General features: G+C 56.5%; 1 protein-coding gene across 4 annotated transcripts; it reads right to left on the bottom strand.

Moving 5' to 3' along the window:
- Positions 1-200: 200 nt before the first annotated feature.
- SLX9 (SLX9 ribosome biogenesis factor) lies at positions 201-25,770 on the bottom strand. 4 transcript variants are annotated; one of them, XM_068963848.1, is made up of 6 exons: positions 25,577-25,770; positions 21,963-22,071; positions 14,855-14,923; positions 6,569-6,719; positions 2,428-2,496; positions 201-1,035 (listed from the first exon to the last, which is right to left on the bottom strand). In XM_068963848.1, exons 1-6 carry the CDS (start codon positions 25,712-25,714, stop codon positions 912-914), a joined length of 660 nt encoding a protein of 219 aa, XP_068819949.1. In that variant the 5' UTR covers positions 25,715-25,770; the 3' UTR covers positions 201-911. The 4 variants fall into 4 exon arrangements, with proteins under 4 accessions (XP_068819949.1, XP_068819960.1, XP_068819970.1 ...); XM_068963859.1 differs by having other exon boundaries at positions 2,428-2,493; XM_068963869.1 differs by lacking the exon at positions 2,428-2,496.
- Positions 25,771-26,053: the final 283 nt, after the last annotated feature.

The raw sequence follows: 26,053 nt of genomic DNA, 5'->3' as shown, positions 1-26,053 counted from the left end.
CCCCTCAAAGGGCCCGTAGGGCGGACACCCCAGCTCAGGCCCACCAGCCCTTCAGAGCCCGAAAGCAAACTGAGTTTAAAATGCACATGAAAACCACCCAATTGTTTGTCACTTAACTTTATTACCAAATATTCCAAGTGCATTCTATGAAGATTTAAAAACACAGGTAAGCAGCAGGGAAGTCCCTCCAGGTCAGAGACGGCAGCCAGCAGGCTCCCAAGAAGTGGGAGGGAGAGGGGGTCTCTCCCACCTGCCCTCCTTCCCCGCCCCACCTCCAACCGTCTGGGTGGCAGGGCACTCTGCTTGGGGCGGGGGGCATCGCCAGACGGTTGCGGCTTCTCAGCCACATTGCCAGCGAGTCTGCCGCAGTGGAGGGCAGTGGGTGGCCACCACAGAGGACGGCAGTGTCGGGCTCGACCCGCACCTCCCCATCCTCCCCCCAGCCCCACAGGTGAGGTCAAGGAGAAGGTCCTGGCGTCGGGCAAAGGCCAGAGGCCCTGACAGAGGGCATCGTGAGAAGGTGGCCGAGCCGCATCCAGCCGCAGTCAGCCTGGAGCCCCTAGAGGACCAAGCCAGAGGGCTTGTCTCTTAATATGATACATGAGTGCAAGTCACTTCCCACAAACCCAGACGAAAGAGAAAGGCGAGGAGAAGGCTGGCTGCGTGGCTGCACCACCTCCTGTGGGGTGGGCACTGAGTTCCATGGACATCTGGGGTTTTCCAGCAGTGTTTTTATTGCAAAAATAAATGTGTCGTCACAATACTCCCGTGTCAACTGCCTGTCTCCCGCCTGTGCCAAGCACAGCAGCTGTGTCGTGGAGGAAGTGGCTGGCAGCCCAGGGGACAGTGGCCAAGCTGGCCCTGGGCGCCTCCTTGTGGGTGGCCTCAGCGCTCTCACACGCCCCGCTGGGTCAGGGCTGCCCACTGCCCTCCAGCTGCATCTGCTCGGCCAACTGCCGCCCGATGGCCAGCAGAGGGCTGGCTCTATAGGCCGGACTGGCCAGCAGCTCCTGGAACCGCGTCCGTTCCTCCTCGCTGCAAGAATGGAGAGCAGAGGTCAGTGGGGAGGGTGGGTGCGGAGCAGCCAGCAACCGCAGGGCCAGCCTCGGCACAGCTACCCTTCAGGGAGGGACACCAGCACAGGGCCAGCCTCGGCACAGCTACCCTTCAGGGAGGGACACCAGCACAGGGCCAGCCTCGGCACAGCTACCCTTCAGGGAGGGACACCAGCACAGGGCCAGCCTCGGCACAGCTACCCTTCAGGGAGGAACACCAGCACAGGGCCAGCCTCGGCACAGCTACCCTTCAGGGAGGGACACCAGCACAGGGCCAGCCTCGGCACAGCTACCCTTCAGGGAGGGACACCAGCACAGGGCCAGCCTCGGCACAGCTACCCTTCAGGGAGGGACACCAGCACAGGGCTGGACAGGGCTGGACAGGGTGGGGTGTGAGGCAGGCTGTGGGGCTATGAGATTCTGCCTGCTGGGTCTGGGTGTGGGGGCGGATGGGGGTCTGAGGCCCGCGGGAGGGGGCACTTCAGGTAGGAGGGGAGGGGCTGCCTTGGGGCCTGTTCGTGGGCGCACAGGCCCCTCATCCGCCACGACTGTGATAAGGAGCTGCTAAGCCGGGGAATGCGCACTGCATACACAAGACCTCACACGGCAGCTCCTCGCCAGCTTGGTCCCGCAGGAGCAGGGGCGCCGGGCCAGGTGGTAATGGGGGCCTGCAGTGGGCCCACCCTCCCCGCAGAAGGCCCTGGGCCCCGAGTCCACAGGGGGGCTGTCTCTCTGTGGCCATCCCTAAGCCCAGCCGGCCACGTCACCTCCCCAAGGCGCCAGGGCCAGCTCACACTTTGGCCCTGCAGCCCAGCACAGACAGGGGCGACCTGCTCAAGTGCCTCTGGGGACAACATCTCTGCCACTGAAACTGAGGTGACCTGGTCCGGACGCTCAGGGCAGCAGACCTGTCACAGCACTGTGGTGGGGGTGATCCTGGCCTTGGGATGGCGAGGCAGGGAGGAGAGCCCAGCCTGTACCCTCCACAGGTGCATGACCAAAGACAAGGTCAGACCACACCACACCCCAGCTTCCTGTGCTGCTGACGGGGAGACTGTAGACCCCAGTGGATGGCTGGCTGACTGGCCAGGTGTCCACACTCCCAAGACGCCTGGGACCCGGGTCCCAAGGGCAGCCCCCCCAAGACCCAGCAGCTGTCCTTAGCACTCCAGGGGAAGGGGCTTCCTGGTCCCTGGAGACAGTCATCCACGCCCCCCAGGCTGAGCCCCAGCACACCAAGGACTCGGGTTGGGGAAGCCCTGGATGGGCCATGTAGAGGCAGGCAGGACGCCGGGCGTCCTTTGCATGTGTGTGTGTGGCGGGGGCGCCGGGGGGTGGGGGGGCGGGGGTGGGGGTGGGGGCCAGTACTTACAGGAGCTGGAGCCTCTGCTGAGCGCTCATCCGCCTCAGCTCGGCGGGCCGGGGCCTGCTGGCTGCCCTGCTGGGGACACGAAGAAAGGGGTCAGCATGGCCCACATTCGAGTCTTGACCAGAGGCCACAGTCCACACAGGGCTCTCTGCTGGCCTGGAAGGCTACAGGTGCCACACGGCAGGAGGGACCTGGCAGAGCAGGGACTCAGAAAACCTGTGAGTCCTGAACCACCACCTAACTGACCTCCTGACCAGGAGCCCTCATTTCTTATTCACGTTCCCTCTTTTCCCTGGTCTCAGCTGCTCTGTGGCTACTTCATCCCGACTCCTTCCCGCTCCAGACCCCCAGGACAGCCCCCTTCTGGCCCAGTGTCAGCCCCCGGACACTGTAGCCCTGTTCCTTTCACCACTGACCCCTCTCTGTGTCCACCACCGAGCCCCCTGGAGGCCCCACCCTTGCCGATCCAGATGGCCTGGGTCTCCCTTCCCCCAGCCACAGCCCCCACCCAGGAGGTGGCACCTCTGTGCTGGGAAGTCAGGAGGCCTGGGGACCTCATGCCCTGAATCTTCATCCCTGTCCAGTTCAGGTAAGAAGGGCTCCCACAGCCTCTTCCTGCTCTGATAGTCAAGGGCCCCAAGGTACAAGCACACCCCTGGGAGACCCCTCAGGGTCCAGGGGCAGCCTAGCGTGACAGTGGGTGGCAAGGAGAGGCAGGACCCTCACCCGAGCCTTAAGACACATCCAGGGCCTGGCAGGCTGCTCACGGGAATGGCACACCCCTCCCTGCTGGGGTTTTCCACTGTGGACAAAGGTAGGCAGGGTGGATTCCCGGAGGCCGCGGGGGCACAGGGAACTGACCCCCCCTTGCTCACCCCAGCAGCCCAGGGCAGGGACATTCACACCAGACACCAGCCCAGGTCCTGCTCACCCACTCCAAAGGCCAGGGCCCCAGCTCACCCAGCACCCGGATCTAGCTCTGGCTGCAGGGCCGAGTGCACTGAGAAGGGACATTGAGTGGACAGAGACCTTCCTGCCAGAACTGAAGCAGCTGCCCATTCCCGGGACCCACGGAGCTGGAAGAGGACCCTGGCCCTGCAGCACTGGGGGCTGCGGCTCTGGGGGCTGAATGCCCTCGGGAAGTTGCTCCAGCAGAAGTCTGCTTCCCCGACGGCAAGACAGGCCAGCGCTGTCCTGACAGGCTCCCTTCAGCTGGCACTCAGTGCCTGGGGATGCGAGTGGGCCCAGGGGGCTCCCAGCTTCGGGGCTCTTGTGCTACCCCGTCCTTTCCCCTCTGATGTGAACAAGCCCTTGTGGCACCCACCCCAAGGGGACTGGGGCCCAAAACCAAATGGGACTCTCATCTCAATCCACAGCACCGGTGGGTGATCCCCTGAAGCCCCAGGGTCCAGGAAGCCCAGCTGGTGACAGGCGCCGGCTCCCAGGGTGAGGCCCCCCTGCGTCAGGCCCCCTGCTCTCATCCTCTACAACCTTTGGACCATGGGGAACCACTTTCTCCAGACGCAACCCTTTTCCCTGGTGAGCACAGCCTACTGGCAGAGCACCACCGGCTCTGGTCTTGGGCCCCTCAGGCTCTCCAGGGGCCTGGGGGCCAGGTCAGTGCTGGGCAGTGCCACCTGTCAGGGGGAACACCCAACAGCCCACTGGGCCCGCTCAGAGCCTCGGGCTCTCCCCACACCACTCAGATTTGGGATGAACCTGGGGCAGCCCAGGGCCTCTGCTGGGGTATCCCAGCAGGTGACTGGACCCAGGCAAGGCACTTGGGGTCTGGGTTCCCAGGCACAAAGCTGCCCCACAACACATCCTGCCCAACTCTGATGCCAGGGGGAGGGGGAAGGGGGGAAGGGGGCAGGGGGAGGGTGGGCATACCCAAAGGCACTGCCAGCTGCACCATTCCTGCACCAGGGCCTGGAAGCCCTGCCCTCGTGAAGCAGTAAGAGGCCAAACACCCGGCCCAGCAGACCTCCAGGGCTGACAACACCTCCACCCAACCCTGCCAATGGAAGGAGGGCACAGGATGGAGTGGCGGGGCCAAAGCCTGCCGCCTCGTGGCCCACCCCAGAGCCAAGTGTGGCAGGGACCCTGCTACCCTGAGCAAGAGTGCAGGACTGCCCCCCGGGGCCCATGGCAGCAACTCTCCTGGACCCTCCACACATCCCTCCTCCCTCGGCTCACTCTAATCTGTATCCTTCCGCCATAATGAACCGTGACTGTGACAGTCCCCTGTGGGAATCGCAAAGCCCAAGAGTGGTCTTGGGGACCCCAGCCTGCAGAGAGGGGCCAGGACTCCCCAGCTGTGGTCAGACATCGGCGCCCAGATCGTGGTGTCTTACTCCATTTCCAGCGGAAGGGACTGGACTCCCTGGAGGAACACTGACTCTCAGACAGGAGCAGGAAATGCCTACATGAGCCTGGAGCATCCTGTGCCTGAGGAAGGGAAGTACTCAGAAGCAAAACACAACAGCCCCCGCAGATGGGAGTGTCGGGGGGGACAGAGGAGCCAACCGAGGAACTCCTGAGGGCCAGCGCCAGAGCCGGTTCAGCAACAGAACAGTCGTACTGGATCACGACCCGAAGCATAAAATCAAAAAATACCCCCGGGGCCAGCCTGACATAAACAACTGACAGAGAAGGAAACCGGGAGGATCCACGTGGCTCTGCAGCTGCCCCGTCCTCAGGGGAGGGCAGCGCCCCTCCTCGGGTGGGGGGTGGGCACAGCGACCCGCTTCCAGAGGACGGTGGGAGGAGGTGGCAGCATAGTGGAGACACCCGGCAGACTCGCCTGAGCCGGGCGACCACGGTCAGCGTCCACCATGGAGGTCACGTGACGGCACACACCCTGGACGGCACGTGGTGAGAAGGGCCCCTCCCCTCTGTGGTCTTCACTGAGGGGCGTCCTGCAAAACGCCTGGCTCCTCCAAACCATCAAGGTCGTGAAAGACAGGAAGGTCTGAGAGACTGTCACAGCCCAGAGGAGCTCTGAGGGGACGCGATGGCTGCATGTCACGTGGGGGCCTGGCTGGAGCCCTGGGGCAGCAGAAGGTCAGTCGGGGAAAATGAGGAGTCTGAACAGACTGAGCTTTTAGCCGCCTATTATTTATGAATGAAGCTGGTTCCTGACTGTGACAAACACACAGACTGACATCAGACACGAGGAGAGCCACATGACTCTCTGCATCACCACCGTAACTTTTCCATCATCAAACTCTGCTCTAGAACAACACTTACCTCGGCAGACAGCTCCTGGTCCCAAGAGGCAGTTGGGGACGGGGGTGACAGTGGCCAGGAGAGCCCCCGCCCCCCCCGCCGCCACCGGCCTCCTCGCACGGTCCTCCTCCGGCTGCAGGCCGGTGTTTGCGCAGCTCTCTCCCCTCTGGGAGCACCAAGCACATTTTTTGGATGAGAAAACTGCAAGCAGGGTGAGGAAGCTTGACCGGGTCACATTTTTGTTCGAGAACCAGGAATGGAATGTGCATTTTGGGCTCCAGCTCCATCGCCAAACTTCGGCTCTGATGGCCACTCCTCGTCTGGACCCCACACTCTGGGTACTCCCATCCCGGACTGGCTAGAACTGACCACCTAACTCTGCAGCCAAGGGGCCCTGAGCCTCTCACCCGCCACCCCAATCCTTCCTCCTCAGAGGGGTATTTGGCAGGAAAAAGAATTATTTCAAAAAGACAAAATCAAAGACAAAGGAAGTGATGAAGGTCCAGGAAACACGACAGGACAGGAAGGACTCCAATTCCCCATTCATCCTGAGGCCGAGCCACCGTCACACCTGGCTGGCGCACAGCAGGACGCTCTTCCACAGCACGGGGTCCCAGGGAGCACAAGCCCCAGGAGGACGGCCCAGCCTGGGGCAGGGGGCCGGGGTGACAAGGGCAGTGGCTGGGCAACGGGTGGGAAAATGGAGCTGGAGGGACCCCCAGGCACAGCGCCCAGCTGAGTGGCTGTGAGAGGCCGTCCACGTGCCACCGGGCACCCACTCCTGAGAAGGCCCAGGGCCCCTGCCGCATGGCTGGGCCTGAGACAAGGGTGTCCCAAGTCAAGACGGGCCTCTGCAGCGTCAGTGCCCAGCCCGGCCACCCCACTGCTCAGCCTCTCCTGCGGACACGACACTCACCGTTGGGTGGGGGGCCGCCGGCCGCCGGCCTCCAGCTCCAGCAGCTCGGGTAGGGCGTCCCTCAGGGGCTGCAGGTCGCCCACCACCACCGTGGCCCTCCGCCTCCGCTCCGCCTTGCGCTTCTGCTCCGCCAGCCTTATGGCTTCAATCTCTGAGGAAGGGGGACACAGGGTCAGTGAGAGAGGACCCGGGAGGACAAGTGTTCGGCCATGGACTCCAGCAGCAGCGGGTCCCGGCTCCCAGCCTGCAGAGCCAGAGCTTGGCCGGGAACCCAGGGTGGGAGGGGGCAGAGGGGTGCAGCCCGAGCGACTTGCTCCCCTTAATCCTGGAGACGGCTGTGGAATCACAAGCCTGGGGAGATGGGCTGCAGGCAGAGGAGATGCCCTTGAGGAGGCCAGGGCCCTGAGGCCTGGAGGAGGGGGTGGGCGGAGGGGTGGGCAGACAGAGGGGCCTGCAGAGTCAGAGCAGAGTCAGAGTTGGCTTCCTGGGGATGCACCCAGAAAAGAGAAGTGGTCCCCATGGTGGCAGGGTGAAGGCTCCCCAACACTGGCCAGGTGCAAAGCAAGGGGAGGTCTCAAGGGTGCTCCTGCACAATGTGGGGGCTGTGGGGAAGGGCAGGGGCACTGGCCAGAGAGACAGCGTGACAGGGCCGAGGTCCGGGGTGCCAGGTGGAGGGCAGGGTGTGGGTGAGCTGCTGGGTGAGGCCGCTGTTGGCCGGCAGGGCTGTGGCCACCACACACAGAAGGGCCTTGAGAGCTGAATTCCATTTTATAAGTGGTGTGTATTCTGAAACTGTTAATAAAACACGCTCTCAAGCACATTGTCTCCACAGTGTGGTGTGTGGACCCGCCAGCTCACCAGTCTGTGTGCAGGCCTTGCTCCAGGAGACTGCCTGAATCTGTGATAAGCGATTTGTTAATTGTTCTGTATTAGATTCCTTTAAAAAAAAAAAGCTCTGCTTCTAAAAAGCTGGGAAATGAGGCTGTGATAGATCTGGGGCGGCTGGACCAGAACAGAGACACTCCCCGCCTCCCTACTGTGCGAGTTTTACTAGGCTATAAATAACCAGCTGCAGACTCTGAATCTCCTCTAAAAAGAGAACTGGAAGCACCTTCCTGACAAGCAGTTGGTGAACTCAGTGCGGCCGAGGGGCCAGGAGAAGGAAGAAGAGAGGCAACAGCCAGCAGCCCAGGCGGGCCTGACAAGGGACCTCTCCCTCCCAAGCGGATGTGGGTCTGTGGCTGCCCGGCTGCTCCTCAGGGCAGGTGTGAGAGGTGATGGAGGTGGGCATGGTGTCCAGGGGAGCGGTGATGACACCAGACACAGGGCAGGCCAGGAGAATGGGGGCTGAACAACTCAGGACAGCCCACCCCGAGTGCAAGAGGTGTGTGTGAAACGTGAGGGGTGCGTGCTGACCCCACAGGCATCTCCAAAAGAGACTAATTTCCAGAAACTGACTACTTGGGAAGCCTGGCGGGAGCAGCTCCTCCCAGCTCGCAGTTACCCCCAAAGGCCCAGAGAAGCCCAGCAAGGGCGAGCCAGACAACCCCAGCAGGACACACCTACCCCAGACGTAAGGAGGCTGCCGGAGTCCAGGGGCCTGCACCTCACTCCAGGGAGCTGGGCTCTGGAACAAAGACCACCCTCCTCCAGGTCCTTGAGCCCTGGCCCAGGCCAGTGTCGGGACACCAGGATTTAAAGGCAACGATCCAGGGCTCTCCATGCTGCCAGGGCAATTGACTCAGCTCATCAAGCTGGTGCCTCTTCCCTGGCAGGCCCAGCACCCAGGAGGAGTGGGGGGTCGGGGGTCAGGCAGGGGAAGGGACAGGTAGCTCCCTTCCTGGCTGGCAGGCCCAGCACCAAAGCTGCAGGGAACCAGAGAGAGCAGGGCAGGCCTGGCTCCTCACAGGACACAGGACACCTGTTTGCCTACAGAGGAGCCAGCAAATCAGCGTCTCAGGTCAGTAACAGGTGGGGTCCCCCCAGGACACATCTGAGGTGTGCAAGGACGGCACGACACGGGCACACGTGCTGGCAGGTCGCTGCAGCGGCTGATTCAAAGGGAAAGGCCACGGTCACCACAAGAAGTGCCCACAGAATCCGACAGAATTCACTGCCCACTCAGGATAAAGATCTAAAGGAAACCAAGGACAGGAAGAACTTCCCCAATCTGGGAGACTCTCTACCAGAAACCGCATCTCACACACGAGCCACTCTGGTGAAGCAGGCCACAGAGGGACGGTGCAGACCCACACTGACCCAGCCGAGCCCGGGTGAGGGCGACTCCAAGCCCGGGGAGGGCAACAGGAGCAAGCAGCTCCTCCCCCCACCTCAGGCCTGCGCAGTGCCAACCGGGCCTGTAGTCCACGTGGTGCCCAGAAGGTCTGGCACAGCTCCCCGGAGGGTCCGTCCACCCTGGTCACCCTCCCCTGCTTCCCTGCCCGCGTCTGCTCACCCATAACAGAGCTCGAGTGAGCACCACCGGCTTTATGCCCCAACGTGGCCTGAGGTTACTGACCCTGAGCAAAGCAGGCAGTGCCCGTGGGCCCTTGGCCCCCAGAGACTAGAAACAGTCCTCACCGCCTCCAGCCGCTGCAGTAGGAAGAGAAGACATAAAACAGAGACTGGAAAGAGAGGTAAAACTGTCTCTATCTTAAGTATTGAAGCATGATCGTTTATGCAAAACATTCTACCAAATCTACAGGATAATTACCAGAACACACAATTTTAGCAACATCAGAGGATACAGAGTTAATAATAATAAATGATAGTATAATAATACATAGTAAAAACTGGAAAATGAAACTTTTGTGAATTTCATTTATAATAGTTTCAAAAACTATTAGCAATAAACTAATCCAAACAAAAAAATCTAAGACCTCTACTCTGAAAATCACACAACAGGGATGACAGAAATTGAGAAAAATTTAAATGAAAGGAGATGTACAAACTAGGTTTCAAAGAGGCAGAGGAACCAGAGATCAAATTGCCAACATTCGTTGGATTATGGAGAAACCAAGGGAGCTTCAAAAAAATTCTGCTTCACTGACTAAGCTAAAGCCTTTGACTGTGTGAATCACAGCAAACTATGGAAAATTCTTAGAGACTGGAATATCAGACCACCTTACCTGTCTCCTGGGAAACCTGTATACAGCTCAAGAATCAACAGTAGAACCAGACATGGAACAACTGACCGGTTCAAAGGTGGGAAAGGAGTATGACAATGCTGTATATTGTCACCTTGCCTATTTAACTTATATGCAGGGTACGCCACACGAAATGCTGGAAGAATCATAAGCTGGAATCAAGATTTCCAGAAGAAATAGCAACAACCTCAGATATGCATATGATACTACCCTAAGGGCAAAAGTGAAGAGGAACTAAAAAGGCTCAAGAGGCCTTGATGAAGGTGAAAGAGGAGGGTGAAAAAGCTGGCTTAAAAGTCAACATTCAAAATACTAAGATCATCGCATCCAGTCCCATCACTTCATGACAAACAGATGGGGGAAAAAAAAGAAAACTGGCAGATTTTATTTTATTGGGCTCCAAAATCACTGCAGATTGTGACTGCAGCCATGAAATTAAAAGACATTTGCTCCCTGGAAAAAAAGCTATGACAAACCTAGACTGCGTATTAAAAACCAAAGGCATTACTTTGCCAGCAAAGGTCCATACAGTCAAAGCTATGGTTTTTCCAGTAGTCGTGTACGGATGCGAGAGTTGGTTGACAAAGAAAGCTAAATGTCAAAGAATTGATGCTTTTGAACTGTGGTGTTGGAGAAGACTCTTGAGAGTCCCTTGGACAGCAAGATCCAATCAGTCCATTCTAAAGGAAATCAGTCCTGAATATTCACTAGAAGGACTGATGCTGAAGCTGAAGCTCCAATACTTTGGAAACCTGATGCAAAGAGCTGACTCACTGAAAAAGACCCTGATGCTGGAAAAGACTGAAGGCAAGAGAAGAAGGGAATGACAAAGAGTGAGATGTTTGAATGTCATCACCAACTTAATGGACATGAGTCAGAGCAAACTTTGGGAGACAGTGAAGGGCAGTGCTTTATTGACTATGCCAAAGCCTGTGACTGTGTGGATCACAGTAACTATGGAAAATTCTGGAAGAGATGGGAATACCAGACCACCTGACCTACCTCTTGAGAAACCTGTATGCAGGTCAGGAAGCAACAGTTAGAACTGAACATGGAACAACAGACTGGTTCCACGTAGGAAAAGGAGTACGTCAAGGCTGTATATTGTCACCCTGCTTATTTAACTTATATGCAGAGTACATCATGAGAAACGATGGGCTAGAAGAAGCACAAGCTGTATTCAAGACTGCTGGGAGAAATATCAATAACCCCAGGTTTGCAAATGACAAGACCCTTATGGCAGAAAGTGAAGAAGAACTAAAGAGCCTCTTGATGAAAGTGAAAGAGGAGAGTGAAAAAGTTGGCTTAAAGCTCAACATTCAGAAAACAAAGATCATGGCACCTGGCCCCATCACTTCATGGGAAACAGATGGGGAAACAGTGGAAATAGTGGCTGACTTTATTTTTCTGCGCTCCAAAATCACTTCAGATGGTGATTGCAGCCATGAAATTAAAAGACACTTACTCCTTGGAAGAAAAGTTATGACCAACCTATAGCATATTAAAAAGCAGAGACATTACTTTGCCAACAAAGGTCTGTCTAGTCAAGGCTATGGTTTTTCCAGTAGTCATGTATGGATGTGAGAGTTGGACTATAAAGAAACTTGAGCGCCGAAAAACTGATGCTTTTGAACTGTGGTGTTGGAGAAGACTCTTGAGAGTCCCTTGGGGTGCAAGGAGATCCAACCAGTCCATTTTAAAGGAGATCAGTCCTGGGCATTCATTGGAAGGACTGATGTTGAAACTGAAACTCCAATACTTTGGCCACCTGATGTGAAGAGCTGACTCATTTGAGAAGACCCTGATGCTGGGAAAGACTGAGGGCAGGAGGAGAAGAGGACGACAGAGGATGAGATGGTTGGATCACATCACCGACTCAATGGACATGGGTTTGGGTGGACTCTGGGAGTTGGTGATGGACAGGGAGGCCTGGCGTGCTGCAGTTCATGGGGTCTCAGAGAGTCGGACACGACTGAGTGACTCAACTGAACTGAAGGGCAGAGGAGCCTCGTATGCTGCAGTCCATGGGGTCAAAAACAGTCGGACACAACTTAGTGACTGAACAACAGCAAAAGATTAAAGGAGAAATTACCACGTTTGTGGATGAAGACCCAGCATTGTTAAAGTGGCACTTCTGAACTGATGTACGGATTCAAAGCGATGATCTATAGGTCACGACTACACCAGGTGGTGGTGGTGGTGGTAGTGGCTTTAAGAAGCTGACCAGCCTGTGATCAGAGTCACATGGAAATGCAAAGAACCTGGACCACCCAAAGCGGTCTTGAAACAGAGGGACAGACGTAGGACTTCCCATGTCCAACCCCAGGACCTCTTCACAGCTGCGGCTTCAACAGCCTGGAATGGAGGAGGGTCAGCGAGCAGAACCACGGTGAGAGGTGTCAGCTTTCCACAGACATCAGGATGACTGCACAAGGAGACAGTCTTTACGACAAACACTGATGAGACTGAAGCAAAGAAAACCCTGAACCAGTGAGTGCTTCGCATCACAGACAAACACTAAACCAAGATGGATCAGAAATCTAAATATCAAAGCCAAAACCATAAAGTTTTCAGAAGGGTAGGATTTATCCTCCTGTCTTGGGACTGGGCAGTTTCCTTAAACAAGGCACATGCAGGCGTGCACACACATATGCACGTGCACACACACTAAACATGCAAAGAAAAAAGACAAAATCAGTGTCCTCAAAGTTAAACTTCTGTTCAGTAAAAATAAAAAAATAAAAAACTGTTGAGAAAATAAATAGGCAAGTTATAGTCTGGGAGAATATTATTTGCAAAACACATCTGAGGAGACTGACCTCCAGGACAGAGGATTCCTGGAGCTCAATAATAAAGAGCCCTCAGGAACCTCAGGAAACAAGCCCTGGGCGTCAGGACGCCCCAGTGGGCAGCAGCAGACGAAACGTCCCTTCACCACAGTGACAGGCACCTCACACTCAGCAGAACGGCCAGGGCTGCAGGACGGGCGAGCCGGCACAGCTGCGAGCAACCCCAACTCCCCCGCGCTGTCGGGGGCGTAAGCGCACAACCACAAGAGAGGAACGTCTGGGAGCTGCTTATAAAACTAAACATACACCTGCCCTATGACCCAGCATTCCATTCCAAGTGTTTACCCAAGAGAAATGAAAACATATGTCCACAAAAAGACTTGTGAAGAATGTTCATCACAGCCTATTCACAGCAGCTAAAAAGAGAAAAGACACCAGGTGTCCATCCACAGGAAAGTGGATACCAAACAGCGTGTCCACATAAGGAAACACTTCTCAGCAACATATAGGCCCAGACTACAGCTCCACCCAGCACAGATGAGCCCAATGTCCAGCTGAGCAGGAGAACCCAGACACACAAAGACTGCCCTTACCCGATGTCCAGAGCAGCGAAGCCTGAACTCGACCTGAAAAGAGCAGACAGGGGCTGCCTCTGGGGGGTGGGGCCCGGGAAGGGTGACGGGGCCGGCCCACGACCCGAGAGGACTCTGCTGTGCGCGCGCACACTGGCCCCGAGCCACCACACAGCACACTGAAGGCCCAGGCCACCACACGCAAACGTCACCTCAAAATCAAAACTAAAAAGAACCGTAAACAAATACTGAACTCTAGCAGAGTTACCAGGGAGAAAGTGCGCTCAATCTGTAATCCACTTTGGAACATGCAGCTAAAACAAGAGTTGGTGGCTGGACCAGACAGATGGAATGGACAGACAGACAGCTGTGATAAAAGAAGTGAGGAGCTCATGGTAAAGTCTGGACAGTGGGCATATGGGCGTCCACTGTAAAATCTTCCTAGTTTTCTGTACAAAACTTTTCATAATAAAGTACTCAGGGAAAGAAACTCGGGAGCCATAGCTAAAGCTACAGTCAGAGGCTAACATTTAGCCTTTCATTCAAAAATAAATGACTAAGTCACTAAAACCCACCTGGAGAAACTAAGAACAGGATATTTAAACAACAGAAACTGACAAATCAGAAAACAAAACCACAGATGGCAACTGAAGACAGGCATTCCTGGAGCAGATGAAACCAATCAGAAGAGAGAGAGGGGATACAAACAAAAAGTGACAAAGAGGTGAAATAATGACAAGCTAGCAACTCCGCCAATCAAGGCTGAGATCTATTAGATGGTTCTCTGGGAAAATGAGTGGGTGACCCAGATTAGCTCAAGTAGTTAAAAAAAAGACCAACCGTCACAGAAGAAAACTTAAACGTCATCAGAGAACTATGGCCCAGAACATTCAGGGGCCCAGTGGTCCCGGCCTATCAACTTTCCAAATCCATTTTACAAAGAATATTCTGCACAACCCCATGCTACAGACCATGGAAAAGAAAATGCATGAAGGGACATTTCCTTAAGACACATCCAAAAACTGAAAGAAAACTTAACATTAACAATTATGGAGGAAACGGATACATTTCTCTAAGAAATTTTAATTTATGAAACATATAATTTCTTTAAAACCTTCAAGGGAAAAAATAATTCTGGTCATATTTTAACTGTGTGAGAACATAAAAAAACATTTCAAAGTAGTTTTAGAAGTCAGCAAAATCAGACTAAAAAGATAACTGTAAAAAAAAAAACTATAAAACAATGTTCACAACAAAACCTTCAGAAAAACACCAGCAAATATTCAGCAACATGAAAATTAAGTATATTTTCCAAAATTATTAAGAAGAAACTCACCCTGATAGGCAGGCAAAGGCACCCCAATAAGAGGGCGATGGCCGGGGTCCCTGACCCCACCAGTGGGTGAATGGCAGATTCTACCAGGGACCCCGAGGGTCGCACACCCAGGCAAGGGCCTGCAGGGCCACACGCAGGCCGGGAAAGCAATCTGAGAAATGTCGTGTCATAAATCACCTGACCCTCAGGCACTCCCTCTGTGCGTTTTACCCACGAGCGGTGGTGACACTCCTGGTGGGGAGTGAGGTAAGGCCGTGCAGACCCTCGCACGGGTGACAGGGCCACCCCGCCATCATGGGGCCATCTGCCTGTCGTAGCACAGGCCGCCTCCTCCAGGGCCCAGACCACCCAGAGGCCGGGTTCTCAGCCAGCCCAGGACAAGGGTCCACCAGGGACAGGACAGGACAGGACAGGACAGGACAGGAGAGGACGGGGAAGCTTACTCTGCAGCCACCGCTCACGCCTCAGCTTCAGCTTCTCCTTCTTGGGCAGAATAGTCTTGGCCTCAGCACCTGCCAAGAGAACACACGTGAGCAGGACAAGACCAGGAGCCCAGGCTGCACCTATGTTCAGGGCGCCCGCCACTGCCCCTGGCTGTGGCTGCGGGACACCCAGGACCCAGGGGCTGCAGGCTGCCCCGCGCACTGGGCCTTCACTGGTCTCCCCAGAGACAATGCACACACCCGGCGGGGTGCACTCGCCAAGAGCCAATGGCCTCAGACTTCCGGCATCTAAGTAGAAGCTAAGAGGACACGCACTTGTCAGGGTGGCCTACTGCTCAGTCAGTTCAGGGAAGCCAGGACTCCCACGGGCTCCCACCCCTTCTCCAAGTCAGAGCTCACACCCACAGCCTCACGCCTAACCTCTGCCCGTGCCCCAAGCTGACCCACTTTCCTCCCCACTCACCCTGGCCCCTCATCCCCAGCAGGAAGGGCCGCCGGTCACCCGGGGCCAGTCAGCGGGCTGCAGGTGCACAGGTGGGGCGACGGGACAGAGGGGCTGCGCGGCAGGGCCCATGCGGCTGCCAGACTGCGGGGCTGAGGTGAGGACGGCCTGTCTGGGACGAGAGCTGAGTAAGGGGGGCGGTGGCAGGAGGCAGAGGGCGGCCCCACATGAGGACCTCGGACAATAAGACTCATGCCGGACACCCGTCCCCAAAGGTCCAGGAAGCCACCTTTTCTGCCCCAATCCCATAACTTCTCTAAGATTTTGAAATCATTTCAAAGAAAAAGAGTCTACAACAAGTGGGGACTGACGGAATTCTACGTCTGCAGCCTGTGATCAAGGGGCAAGTTGGCAGGTGGGTCAAGACCACCCTGTACCACCCAGGACCGGTACCCAGGACCCCTTCTCGGCAGCCAGGACCCCCACTCACACTTAGGAAACAGGTCCCAGCATGCCGACCCTGTGAGGCCCAGGCGCTGGGGAAGCCTGGGTGACCAGCGCATACCTCCACGCCAGCTGCTGTGAAACACATGCTGCAGAACCGTGAGCATCTTCGTGATGCTTCAGGTGAGAGGGTCACTTCAGGTGAAAACTCACTGGGACAGAAGGCATGGCTGATAAAGCCCAGCCTCCTCCCTGGGGAAGCACTGCTCCTTACAGAGACCTGAGCCCAGTGACTTGAGCCCAACCTCAGGGCTGATCCAGAGGCACTGCCTGAGGACGGCAGGGACTTGCTGCCAGGCCGGACGCTTCTTGCCAGCGTCTCCCCCTCTGACCACCTGTGTCCTGTGCTGTATGCAACAGGCCAGCGACCATCCACTTTGCTGCCCTGTGATTCTGACCCACCCTGCCTGCAGGGCACTGGAGGTCCCTGTGCACACGGCTCCTTGGCACCCCGGGCCTGTCCAGATGCATCTTCGTGCAGCCACGCCACAGCCAAATCCTCCTGCCTTTGGCACCAGCCAAGAGCCCACCAGAGCCAGGAAGAGGCCCTGGGAAACATCTGTCCTCTTCCTCCTCCTCCTCCTCCCACTGGCCCAAGGGCCCAGCCCTTCCCTTGAGGCCATGCAGGCAAGGTCTTCCGGGCTGGACCCTGACTGCCCTTCCCAGCTTCCCTCTGTCAGGCAGAATGGGCTTGATCAGACGACAGCAAGGAGAGCCCAGCAGTGGCCTTCCCTGCCTCCAGCTGCCAGCAGGCCCAATGCAGTGGCCTGTGCCCTCCAACTTGCTGGTCGAGTACCCAGAACTGGCCCTGCCAGTCAGGGTCAGGGTGCCCCCGGAGGTGGTGGGCTCCTCCCCTCAGAGCCTCCCCATGGCAAGGAGGCAAGAGCCTGGGCCAGATGGAGAGGCGTGCAGAGCTTACGGCCACAGAGGCCACAGCACCTCCAACAGCAGGTGACCAGCGCCACAGCCAAGACCAGGACAGTGTGGTATCCTTCAGCTCCCAGACCCACACACACTGCTGCCCACCGAAGACCTCCAGGCCTCCTCTCTGCGTCCTCCGGAGGCCAGGGGGACCAAGGGGAGAGCCAACCACCAGCCTCCCACCCAAAGTGCATCCTGCCCAGGGCCGGATGCAATGGATGGCAGCTTCCTCTCAGCCTGGACACCTCCTGTTCCTGTTGTACTTTGGGGAGAGGAGTGAGGAGAACTGGATTCCGTCACAGCCCTGACCTCACAGCTGCAGGAAAGGCGGGGAGGTCTGATGGGGAGCTTCATCACAAGCCCCTCTGAGAGGTGCTCGGATCCTCCAGTGCCTGAGGTCAGCCTGCTCAAGCCTCTTCTCCTCCCCTAGGCAGGACAGGCCTGAGAAGCAGACGCAGCGCTGCTGCCCTCTGCTGAGCACCTGCCTGGGAGTTCCAAAGGGGACCGTGGTGGCCGGTCAGCAGGGGGAGCTCTGCTACAGAGAGAGGGAAGGTCAAGTGCGGAGCTCTCTGCCTGGGACTCTCGGGAGACAAGACCGGCGCCCCCCAAAACCCGGTCCCTCCACCGCGACCTCCAGACCAGCAGGTCCACTCACCACCGTCACATCCCCAGCTTCTCCGCCCAGAGCCCTGCAGACATGCTGCACGGCCACCTCCTCTCTCTGGTCCTTCTGCTCCTGCGTCCCTGACCAGGCCTGTCCTCCACCTGCTCACACCTCTGCTTGCGTCTAGGGGTTGGGACTGTCCAGCCCAGGCTACAGAGGACTGGGGACACCCAGGCACTTATCTGAGCACAGAGCTTGTTTCCTGCATGGTCGCAGTGCAAGGGAATATAGAACGAGAAACAGAACTGGCCGGTGGCACCCCATGGGAAGAGGATGTGGAGCCCAGAAGGGCCCCAGATCTCTACTGGCCCTCCAGTCCCCGGTCCCCACCCAGAGCTGAGTCCCGCTGGTAGTGGGTGGGGGTGGTCTGCGGGGTGGGGAGGCCCATCACCTCAGAGCCCAGTGTTTCCCCCTAGGAGGCTGAGCCCCTGCCTGAATCAGAAGGAAAAGTGGGGGCAGTCCTAGGCCGGCAGGGCTCCCAAAGGCTCCCCATGGAAGCTAATGGAGATGCCACCAGCAAGGCCCACCAGCCCCCCTACCCTGGGGTCCACCAGCCCCACTGCGTCCAGGCTTCAGGGGAGGGGGGCACCACCAGGCTCTGGGATCACATGACCACAGGGCAGCGTAGCACGTGACCACAGGAGCCAGGGAGGCGGGCAGTAGAGCTGCCTGTGCCCCAGCCCACGGCGAGGACACTCTTGTCCAGGTGGACACGTACCCTGCCTGCACGGCCCAGCAGGTCGCGAGCAGAGCTGAGTCACCAGACACCACGTTCCCCATGACCTGTGTCTACCCTGGCCACCAGTCCAGCTCAAACCCGGGGGGCTGCCAGGCCCAGCGCCCAAGGGAGCCAGGGCACGGGCCAATGAGCAGGCAAGTGGGCATGGTGACAGACACGTGCCACTGGGAACCGGGCGCCTCGGACAGCGGAGAGGGGGTCCACTCAATGGGACATGTGGGCAGTCAGGCCCACAGCTTCACCATCCTAAGGCCAGGCCCAGGCACCATTCCCAATATTCCATTCTTACAAACTTGTCTGAACCCCAACACAGCAAATAAGGCCTGTCATTACCCCGACCCCCAGCGGGAGGCTCCGCAGCACGCGGAGCCCACCTTCTCCACCCTCGGCTCTCAGGGCTCTGCCAGCCGCAAGGCCACAGGCACAGAGCCCGCTGCTCTGAGCTCCAAGCTCCGGGCCGTCTCCTCCTGTCACCCTCCTTTAGCTTTCTGTACTTTATGACATTTTTTTTTGGAGAGACTGCTTTCCAAGAGCCGGCCAGTCCCCATCTTCTGCCTCCTGGCCCTGCATGCCAGCCCCTCGGACTATAAGAGACATTCTCCTCAGTGCTGCTCCTCCTCCCGACCAGCCCATAGAAGAAAACACCTTCCCTTCTTCTCTCCCTGCCCCTCACGCACCCCTGTGCTTTTCAGGCCACGCCACTCAGATTTTAGTGTCCCCTCCACCTCGAAGTGACACCTCACTCTTTCTGATCAGCCACGCTCCCCGGGCAGCCCACGCTGTCTGTGACGGCCTTTCCGACAACCCCTCAGACTCAGCGTGAAGGCTCAGGGTAACTGAGTGTCTCCCGCACACAGAGACAGTCCTGTGAGCACAGGCTCTCATGCCCACAGGCACGCGTCAAGGCGCTGCTACCTCAGAGACGGCAACCAGGACCACGAGGACTGCTCAGGAGACCTGATAACAGCCCATCACAGCTCAGGACCAAGAGGACCTTGGGGCCGGGAGGAGATGGGCACTTCTGTGCTCCCACAGATGAGAGGCGGGACCCGCCAGGCTGTGGGCCAGTATCCTAAACCTGGCAGCAGCAGAGACTCCTGGAGGGGTGTGTGAAAACAAGGTTCAGCAGGTCTGGGATGGGCCCCAGTGGTCCTGGTGCCGGCCCAGGCCTCCCTGAACTGGGTGCAAAGCCTCAGACCCACCCCACCCACACGGGGTGGCTGCACGGGGGAAAGACAGCAAGAGCTGAGACAGCACCGCAGTTGTGCCAGGGGCAGGCCCACAGTCACTCCCAGGGCGGGCTGCGTGGCTCTGAGCTCGGCCACGTCGCCCCCCCACCCCCGGGTACCGCAGCCTCGTCTGCACAGGAGACAGCGCGTGTGCATCAGTCCCTCACCAGCGTGAGGCTGAAGGGGCCCGGACGAGTCCCGAGCAGGCCAATAGCACACCTCCCCAGCAGATGCCACGCTCGCCTGACGGATGCAGTCAACAAACGCTCAAGCTCCAGCAGCCAGCGGAGCACGGCCCTGTGTCCCCTCCACTCTCTGCACACCTCAGGGACACCAGTGGCAGCACGGCTTCTCTGCTGGGTCCCCTGAGCCCCACATGGAGGTCCCGCTACAGGGAGGTCAGAGGCAGGCCCTGGGTTGCGGGCTGTTCCCTGCGGGACCTGCCCTCTCGGGTAAGCGGGGAACCATGAGCGCTGTGCCTCTGTGGACATGGCTCACAGCGAGGGGACGTCTGTCAGCTGCCGCAGGAATGCAAGCCTCCTGCTCAGCAGCCCCTCCCCCGAGCCCCGGACGGAAGTGAGATGTCCGAGTGCCATCCTGAGCACCGAGTGCCCAGCACTTGCCAACGGACAGAGAGTGAGAGAGACAGAGGCATGCAGGAGGGCAGGGACGGCAGCACCCATCAGCTCCCTGGAGAACTAGCTCCCTCAGCAACTCAAAACCCTGCAAGTTTTTGCCCAAAATGATAAAGAGCTGCCCTCCACAACACATAAAAATTCTTCAGGATTAAGAAAAGCGACCAACACTGCCCAGTACACAAACCACAGGAGAACCATTTAACACGCAAAACTGCTGGATCGTGTGGGTCACCAAAGGGGCGTGAGTGGCTGCGACTCCAGACCCTTCCTGCCCTCCCGACGGCAAGTCCCCATGGTGCCCCCCGATCCCCACCCCTGAGCACGGGAAAGTACTCGGGCAGGACGCAGCCAGAGCTCTGCAGGATCCAGGCCAAGAAGCAGAAGGAGGGTCTGAGGGCGAGAAGATGGTGCTGAAAACACACCGCTCTGGGCGTCTGGATTACTCTGGGCTGGAGCCAATGGAGCCGGCAGGTTGCGACTCCCCTCATCCGACCCAAGCCAGGAGCTTCTGAGATGAGGACTGCCTGGGTCCTCCTCCGGGGAAGTTTACCGCCATGAGGACGCCAGAATCCGGAGCACAGAGAGCTGCACACACGAACCTTCCCCCCCGCCCCCCAGCTGTGTTCACTGCTCACGGCACCGCTGAGCCCCAGAGACACTCCAGAGGCCCAGGTTCTCACCACGCCTCTGAGCTGTCACTGAGGCTTGGGAGAAGCCTGCACGCGGTCACGGGATGTGACCTGCACACAGCAGTTTTTCTGTTTTTCTCCTGTTAATCTGTCTTCTCTTAGTCTAACCTGCAGGGTCCTAGCCAAGAATCTAGGAGGACATAGACGAGAAGGCTTCCCTCCCTACAGTCTCAATGTACAAAGAATAGCAAGGAGATTCGGATAAACTCTCCAGTGAAATTTAAAAAAAAAATCCAAACAAAGCTGCGAACAACATGATCTCATGGGAAACACTCGACACAGGCATACCTGTGAAATAACTACAAATTACAACACCAGCAGCAGTTCACAGATTGCACATGGAAATTCAGAAAAATTATGCGGAACACCAGAAGCCCTGCCCTGAAGGCCAGAGTGCTTCAACAGGACTGAGGACGCTTCTGCTCTCAATCACTCAGCTAGCATAGGCGGCATGAAGGCTTCATCCGCCGAGAGTGGATGAGGTGTGGCTGCCCAGGGCAGGAGAGCCGCCCCCTGCTCCAGGACCAGCCCAGACAGGACACCAGGCCAACAGTGTCACAAAGCCCGAAATGGGGGGTGTGCTGTAGGACAGAAGACCTCTCCCCATGATACAAAAGTGAAGGAAGAGGGGTTTGGGGGCCACAGTGCACCCTTGATCCTGACTGAGGCAGCAGGAAGACGGGGGCTCCTTCTACATTGTTCACCTGAAATAAGGTTATTACAACCGATGCGTTCAGGTGTGCTAACAGCCCTGTATGCGTTTATGTCTTTTTTTTCTAAGAGCCCTAAGAAATACAGACTAAAAGATTCCTGATGAAAATGCTGTTTGCCTCAAAATAGCCCAGCACTGTGTGTGCTAAGGCAGGAGATGGGCACACGGAATGTTTTATACCATCGGAAGGCAGAAGATGGGCACACGGAATGCTTTATACCATCGGAAGGCAGGATATGGGCGTACGGAATGCGTTATACCATCTTTCTGTTCAGCACATCTTTAAAACTTTCCACTATTAAAAAAACACCTCTTGGGCTTCCCTGGTTGTCCAGTGGCTAAGACTCCGCGTCCCCAACGCAGGAGGCCTGGGTTCCATCCCTGGTCAGGGAACCAGATCCCACGTGCCACAACTAACAATGAAGCAGCCAAATAAATAAATAAAAATACCTATAAGGTGCACAGGCCGACCTGAGCTGTGCTCTGGCCTGTGCCTATGAGCATGTGGAAGCTGGCTTGCACTGAAAGCTCCCCACCCCAAGGTCCACCCTGTCCGCTCTCAGCTCTCACCTCTCCTGACAGAAGTGACGCTCCTCGTCTCCACATCCAGCTTCTGCACCAAGGCACTGGGTTCTATCGTGGTCCCAGCAAACACATTAGCGTTCACGCAAGCCAACTCCTGAAGAGGCAAGAGGGGAGACTTAAAACTCGCTCTGCAGCTTCAGAGACCTCTCAGCGAGTGCCAGACCCTGGCATCTCCAGAGCAGGAGTTGGAGAGGAACCCGAGCCCCCACCCCCAACCCCAGGACTCTCCGGTCACATACTCCTTGCAGCCTCAGCTCATCCCCTACCCCACAACCCCCAGCCCGGGCCTGGCTCCAGCCTCAGGATCATGAGACCAGACCCAGGATCAGTAACAATTACAAACCACAATCTCAACATTCAGGAGGCCCCGTGAGGGGACCCAGGTTTCCTCCCAAACCTCCCACCGTCTTACTCTTCCTGTCATTCATGGCTGCTCCTCCACCTCCACACTCTCCCAGCAATCTCTGGGTCTCTGACCACATTCATCCCACACCAAGGTCTTACAACCCTCCAGGTCACTCTGCCCAGCACACCATGCTACCCCAGACCCAGCCTCCAAGGCCCGGCCGCCTCATTCAGGTCCAAGCTCCAGGACGGGGGCCTTGGAAGGGATGTCAGTAACCCAGCAGCTCAGGCACAACCTCTGAGCAGACACTGGCCAGGCACCACACTGCCCTGGCCTGGGGGCAGCTTCCAGGAAGCGGCATGATGGCAGGTTGGAGGCAGCGTGAGCGCCAGGCTGCACTGGCTCAGGAGTGACCAGCTGGACTTGCAAAGCCTCCAGTCCCTGCTGAAGGTGGGACTGAACTGTGAAGGCAGCCTCCCAGCACACAGGCGCATCCAGCGGTCAAGGGCAAAGGCTTCTATGGCCACGGGGGCTGAAGCACAATCTGACAGTAAGAGGCCTGCGCCGACCCAGGCTGCCAGGCTACAACACAAAAACAAGAAAACATAATAAGCAGACAGGAGGGTGCACACTGGTGCGGAATGGACTCAGTTACAAGGGGGCTGAGCCAGGCCAGGGAACAACCGAAATGACCTGCAGACGTCAGCCCAGTCAGTGCTCATATGCACTACCGTAGACAGCCAGCTCTCAAGAACAACCCAGCATGACGCATGCAGAGGGACTGGGAACAAGATCTAGGCAACAGAAGCTGTGTCCGAGGGGTCCACGGGTTGGACTTGGCAATGGCCTCATCTCAGCCACAGGACTGAAAGAGAGCATGTCTAAAGAACCAGGAAGTATGATGACAATGTCTCATCAGAGAATACCAACAAAGAGACAGAGCCTTAACCAAACTGCTCAGACTCCCCTGAGCTTTTCAACTAAACCCTGACATCTCACAACACCCAAAGGACAAGCAACAAGGGAAAACAAGAGAAACTGATGTTACAAAAATTAAAAACTCTGTGCTTCCAAGGGCAATTGCAAGGAAATAAAAAGACAACCCACTGAAGCGGAAAAAATATCTGCAAACCATATTTATCTGATAAAGTTTAGTGTCCGGAATATATAACTCTTGACAACTCAACAGAAAGAGAAAACAATGACTTTTAAGTGAGCAAAGGACTTGAAAAGACATTTCTCCAAAGATAAACAGCTAACAAGCCCAGAAAAAAAAAAAAAATTCAACATTATTCATTATCCCTTAGGGAAATGCAATTCGAAAGAGTGAAATACCACCTGACATCCAGCAGGATGGGTATAATCAAAAAGACAGACAACAACAATTGCTGGTGAGGATGTGGAGAAATTAGAGCCCTCGTGTATTGCTGGTGGGAATGTAAAATGGTGCCACCGTTGTGGAAAGTAAACTGGCAATTCCTCAAAAAGCTCAACTTAGAATTCTGTACATCCTAGCAATTCCGTTCCATGAATCCACAGGAAAATTAGTACAGAGCAGTAGCACGACAGCCAAAAATTAGAAACAATCTATCCACCAACTTATGAATGGATAAACAAAATGCAGTGTGGTCTGGTTTATTCACACAATGGCATATTTTTCAGCCATAAAAAGAATGAGGACAACAGAGAAATATGTGCTACAAAAATAATGCTATAAGAACAAACCTCAAAAACATGCTCAGTGAAAAAACCCTGACACAAAAGGCCACATATTGTATTAATTCCATTTATATGAAATGCCCAGGAGAGGCAAATATATAGAGACAGAAAGCAGATTTGTGGTTGCCAGAATGACTGATAGTAAGTACGGGATTTCCTTTTGCAGTGACAAAAACGTTCAGAAATTGGTAGTGATGATTGCACAAATCTGTGAATATTCTTTTTAAAATGCTCAATGAATTGTACACTTTAAATGGATGAATTTTATGACATGAATTCTATCCCAATAAAGTTTTATGAAAGCCAGGGCACTGATGCCAGATCCTGGGATCACACATCAGCTCCTCCATCAGCAGCTGAATGCCCCTGGGAGTTCATTTAAACTCTCAGTTTTTTCCCTGCAAAATGAGGGCTGGGACTGTTACAAAGACGTAAGGTGACTGCTGCTGCTGCTGCTAAGTCGCTTTAGCCGTGTCTGACTCTGTGCGACCCCATCGACGGCAGCCCACCAGGCTCCCCCATCCCTGGGATTCTCTAGGCAAGAATACTGGAGTGGGCTGCCATTTCCTTTTCCAATGCATTTAAGTGAAAAGTCAAAGTGAAGTCGCTCAGTCGTGTCCGACTCTTAGCGACCCCATGGATTGCAGCCTACCAGGCTCCTTCGTCCATGGGATTTTCCAGGCAAGAGTACTGGAGTGGGGTGCCATTGCCTTCTCCTGTAAGGTGACTGGCACATAGCAAATGCTTAACAAACATGGCTGTTCTCTTCAGCATTACTGACCCAAAGCCACTGTTCCCACAAACCAAGAGGATTTTGTCCACTGTCCAGGGTTGGCCCCTTTGACTAAAAACACCAGTAAATGCTTCCAGGCAGCTCCAGGATCAGCACCTGGATAAACAAAACACGGTCTAACCACACAGTGGAAGGTGATTCCACCATAAAAAAGAATGAAGCATTGTTAAACATCATACAACCTGCGTGAGCACTGAAAACGCTGTGCTAAGTCCAAAAAATCAAACGCAAAGGCGGAAACCTACACGACCCCATCCATGTGAAATGTACAGACACAGGCAAAGACGAGCGGCTGCTCAGGGCCGGGAGGGCTGAGGGGACCGCCGAGGCAGGGGATGGGGGAGGAGGAGGGAACAGCTCCAGGGTACAGCGTGATCTCTTCAGTTTGCTCTTCCCTTTTTTCCTTAATCCTGGGAATCCCCTTTCCTTTCCTTGGAGCGCAGCTACGACGTAAAGGAATATTTACCTTTTTCGCGCAGATTTCTACAATTCGAGGTGGAAGGTTTCTGGTTCTCCCTCGCAGAACTCCAGACGCGGAGCAAGTCAACCTCTTGCTCCGAGCCTGACGGTCCACGGAGGCCACGACACTTCGTGCTCCGGGAAGGCTCACAGACCGTGCGGCAAAGCCCGCCGAGGGCGGTCCCGGGGCCGCAGAGTGTGGCGCCCGACTCCGGCCCGCGGCCCCCTTCTTCCACCCGCTCCCCCTTCCCACCCCTACCGCCCGCAGTATCCTCAGCTTACCTTCCCCGAGACTCCACCAGTCAAGGCCTGCAGAGGGGCTACCTCCCGGGCGGGGGACGCGAGGCCAGGCGCTGCCTCCCCCGTGGGCCTCACGGCAACCTGGTGCACCCGGGCCCTCAGGCTCCTCACTTTCCCCATCTTCCCGGCGAAGACTCACAGCCGGCTGGAAGCCGCGGGGCTCAAGCAGCACACGCTGCCGGAAGCTGGTCCGGCACTCTGACTGCCGGGCGGAAACAGGAGTCGCGATCCCGCCCGCGCCGGCTGTTAGACTTGAGAGGAGTAGGGCGGGGCCACAGAGGGGCGAGGCTGCGGTGCTGACGGCGGAGTCGTGGGGCGCCTGGTCCCGCCTTCGGCCCCGCCCCGCCGCCCAGGGCAGGTGTGGTTGGTTAATCGCAGCCTCAGTGTGATCTGGGGAATGATGGGTTAGAACGCTGAAGGGGATCAAGTGTGATGAAGTACACGAGTGTGTTTCCTTGT

Source organism: Capricornis sumatraensis, chromosome 1 (assembly GCF_032405125.1).
Source record: "Capricornis sumatraensis isolate serow.1 chromosome 1, serow.2, whole genome shotgun sequence".
In the NCBI taxonomy this organism is placed as follows: Eukaryota; Metazoa; Chordata; class Mammalia; order Artiodactyla; family Bovidae; genus Capricornis; species Capricornis sumatraensis.
This window is presented reverse-complemented; position numbering and strand designations above follow the sequence as displayed.

Bases quoted from the DNA above. Each gene is read 5' to 3' on its own strand.
- SLX9 (XM_068963848.1), bottom strand. From the start codon at position 25,714: ATGGGGAAAGTGAGGAGCCTGAGGGCCCGGGTGCACCAGGTTGCCGTG. The intron at 14,924-21,962 runs GTGAGAGCTGAG...TTCTCTTGGCAG, and splicing joins CGTCACTTCTGTCAGGAGAG to GTGCTGAGGCCAAGACTATT. The intron at 6,720-14,854 runs GTAAGCTTCCCC...CCCCTTCCTCAG, and splicing joins GCGTGAGCGGTGGCTGCAGA to AGATTGAAGCCATAAGGCTG.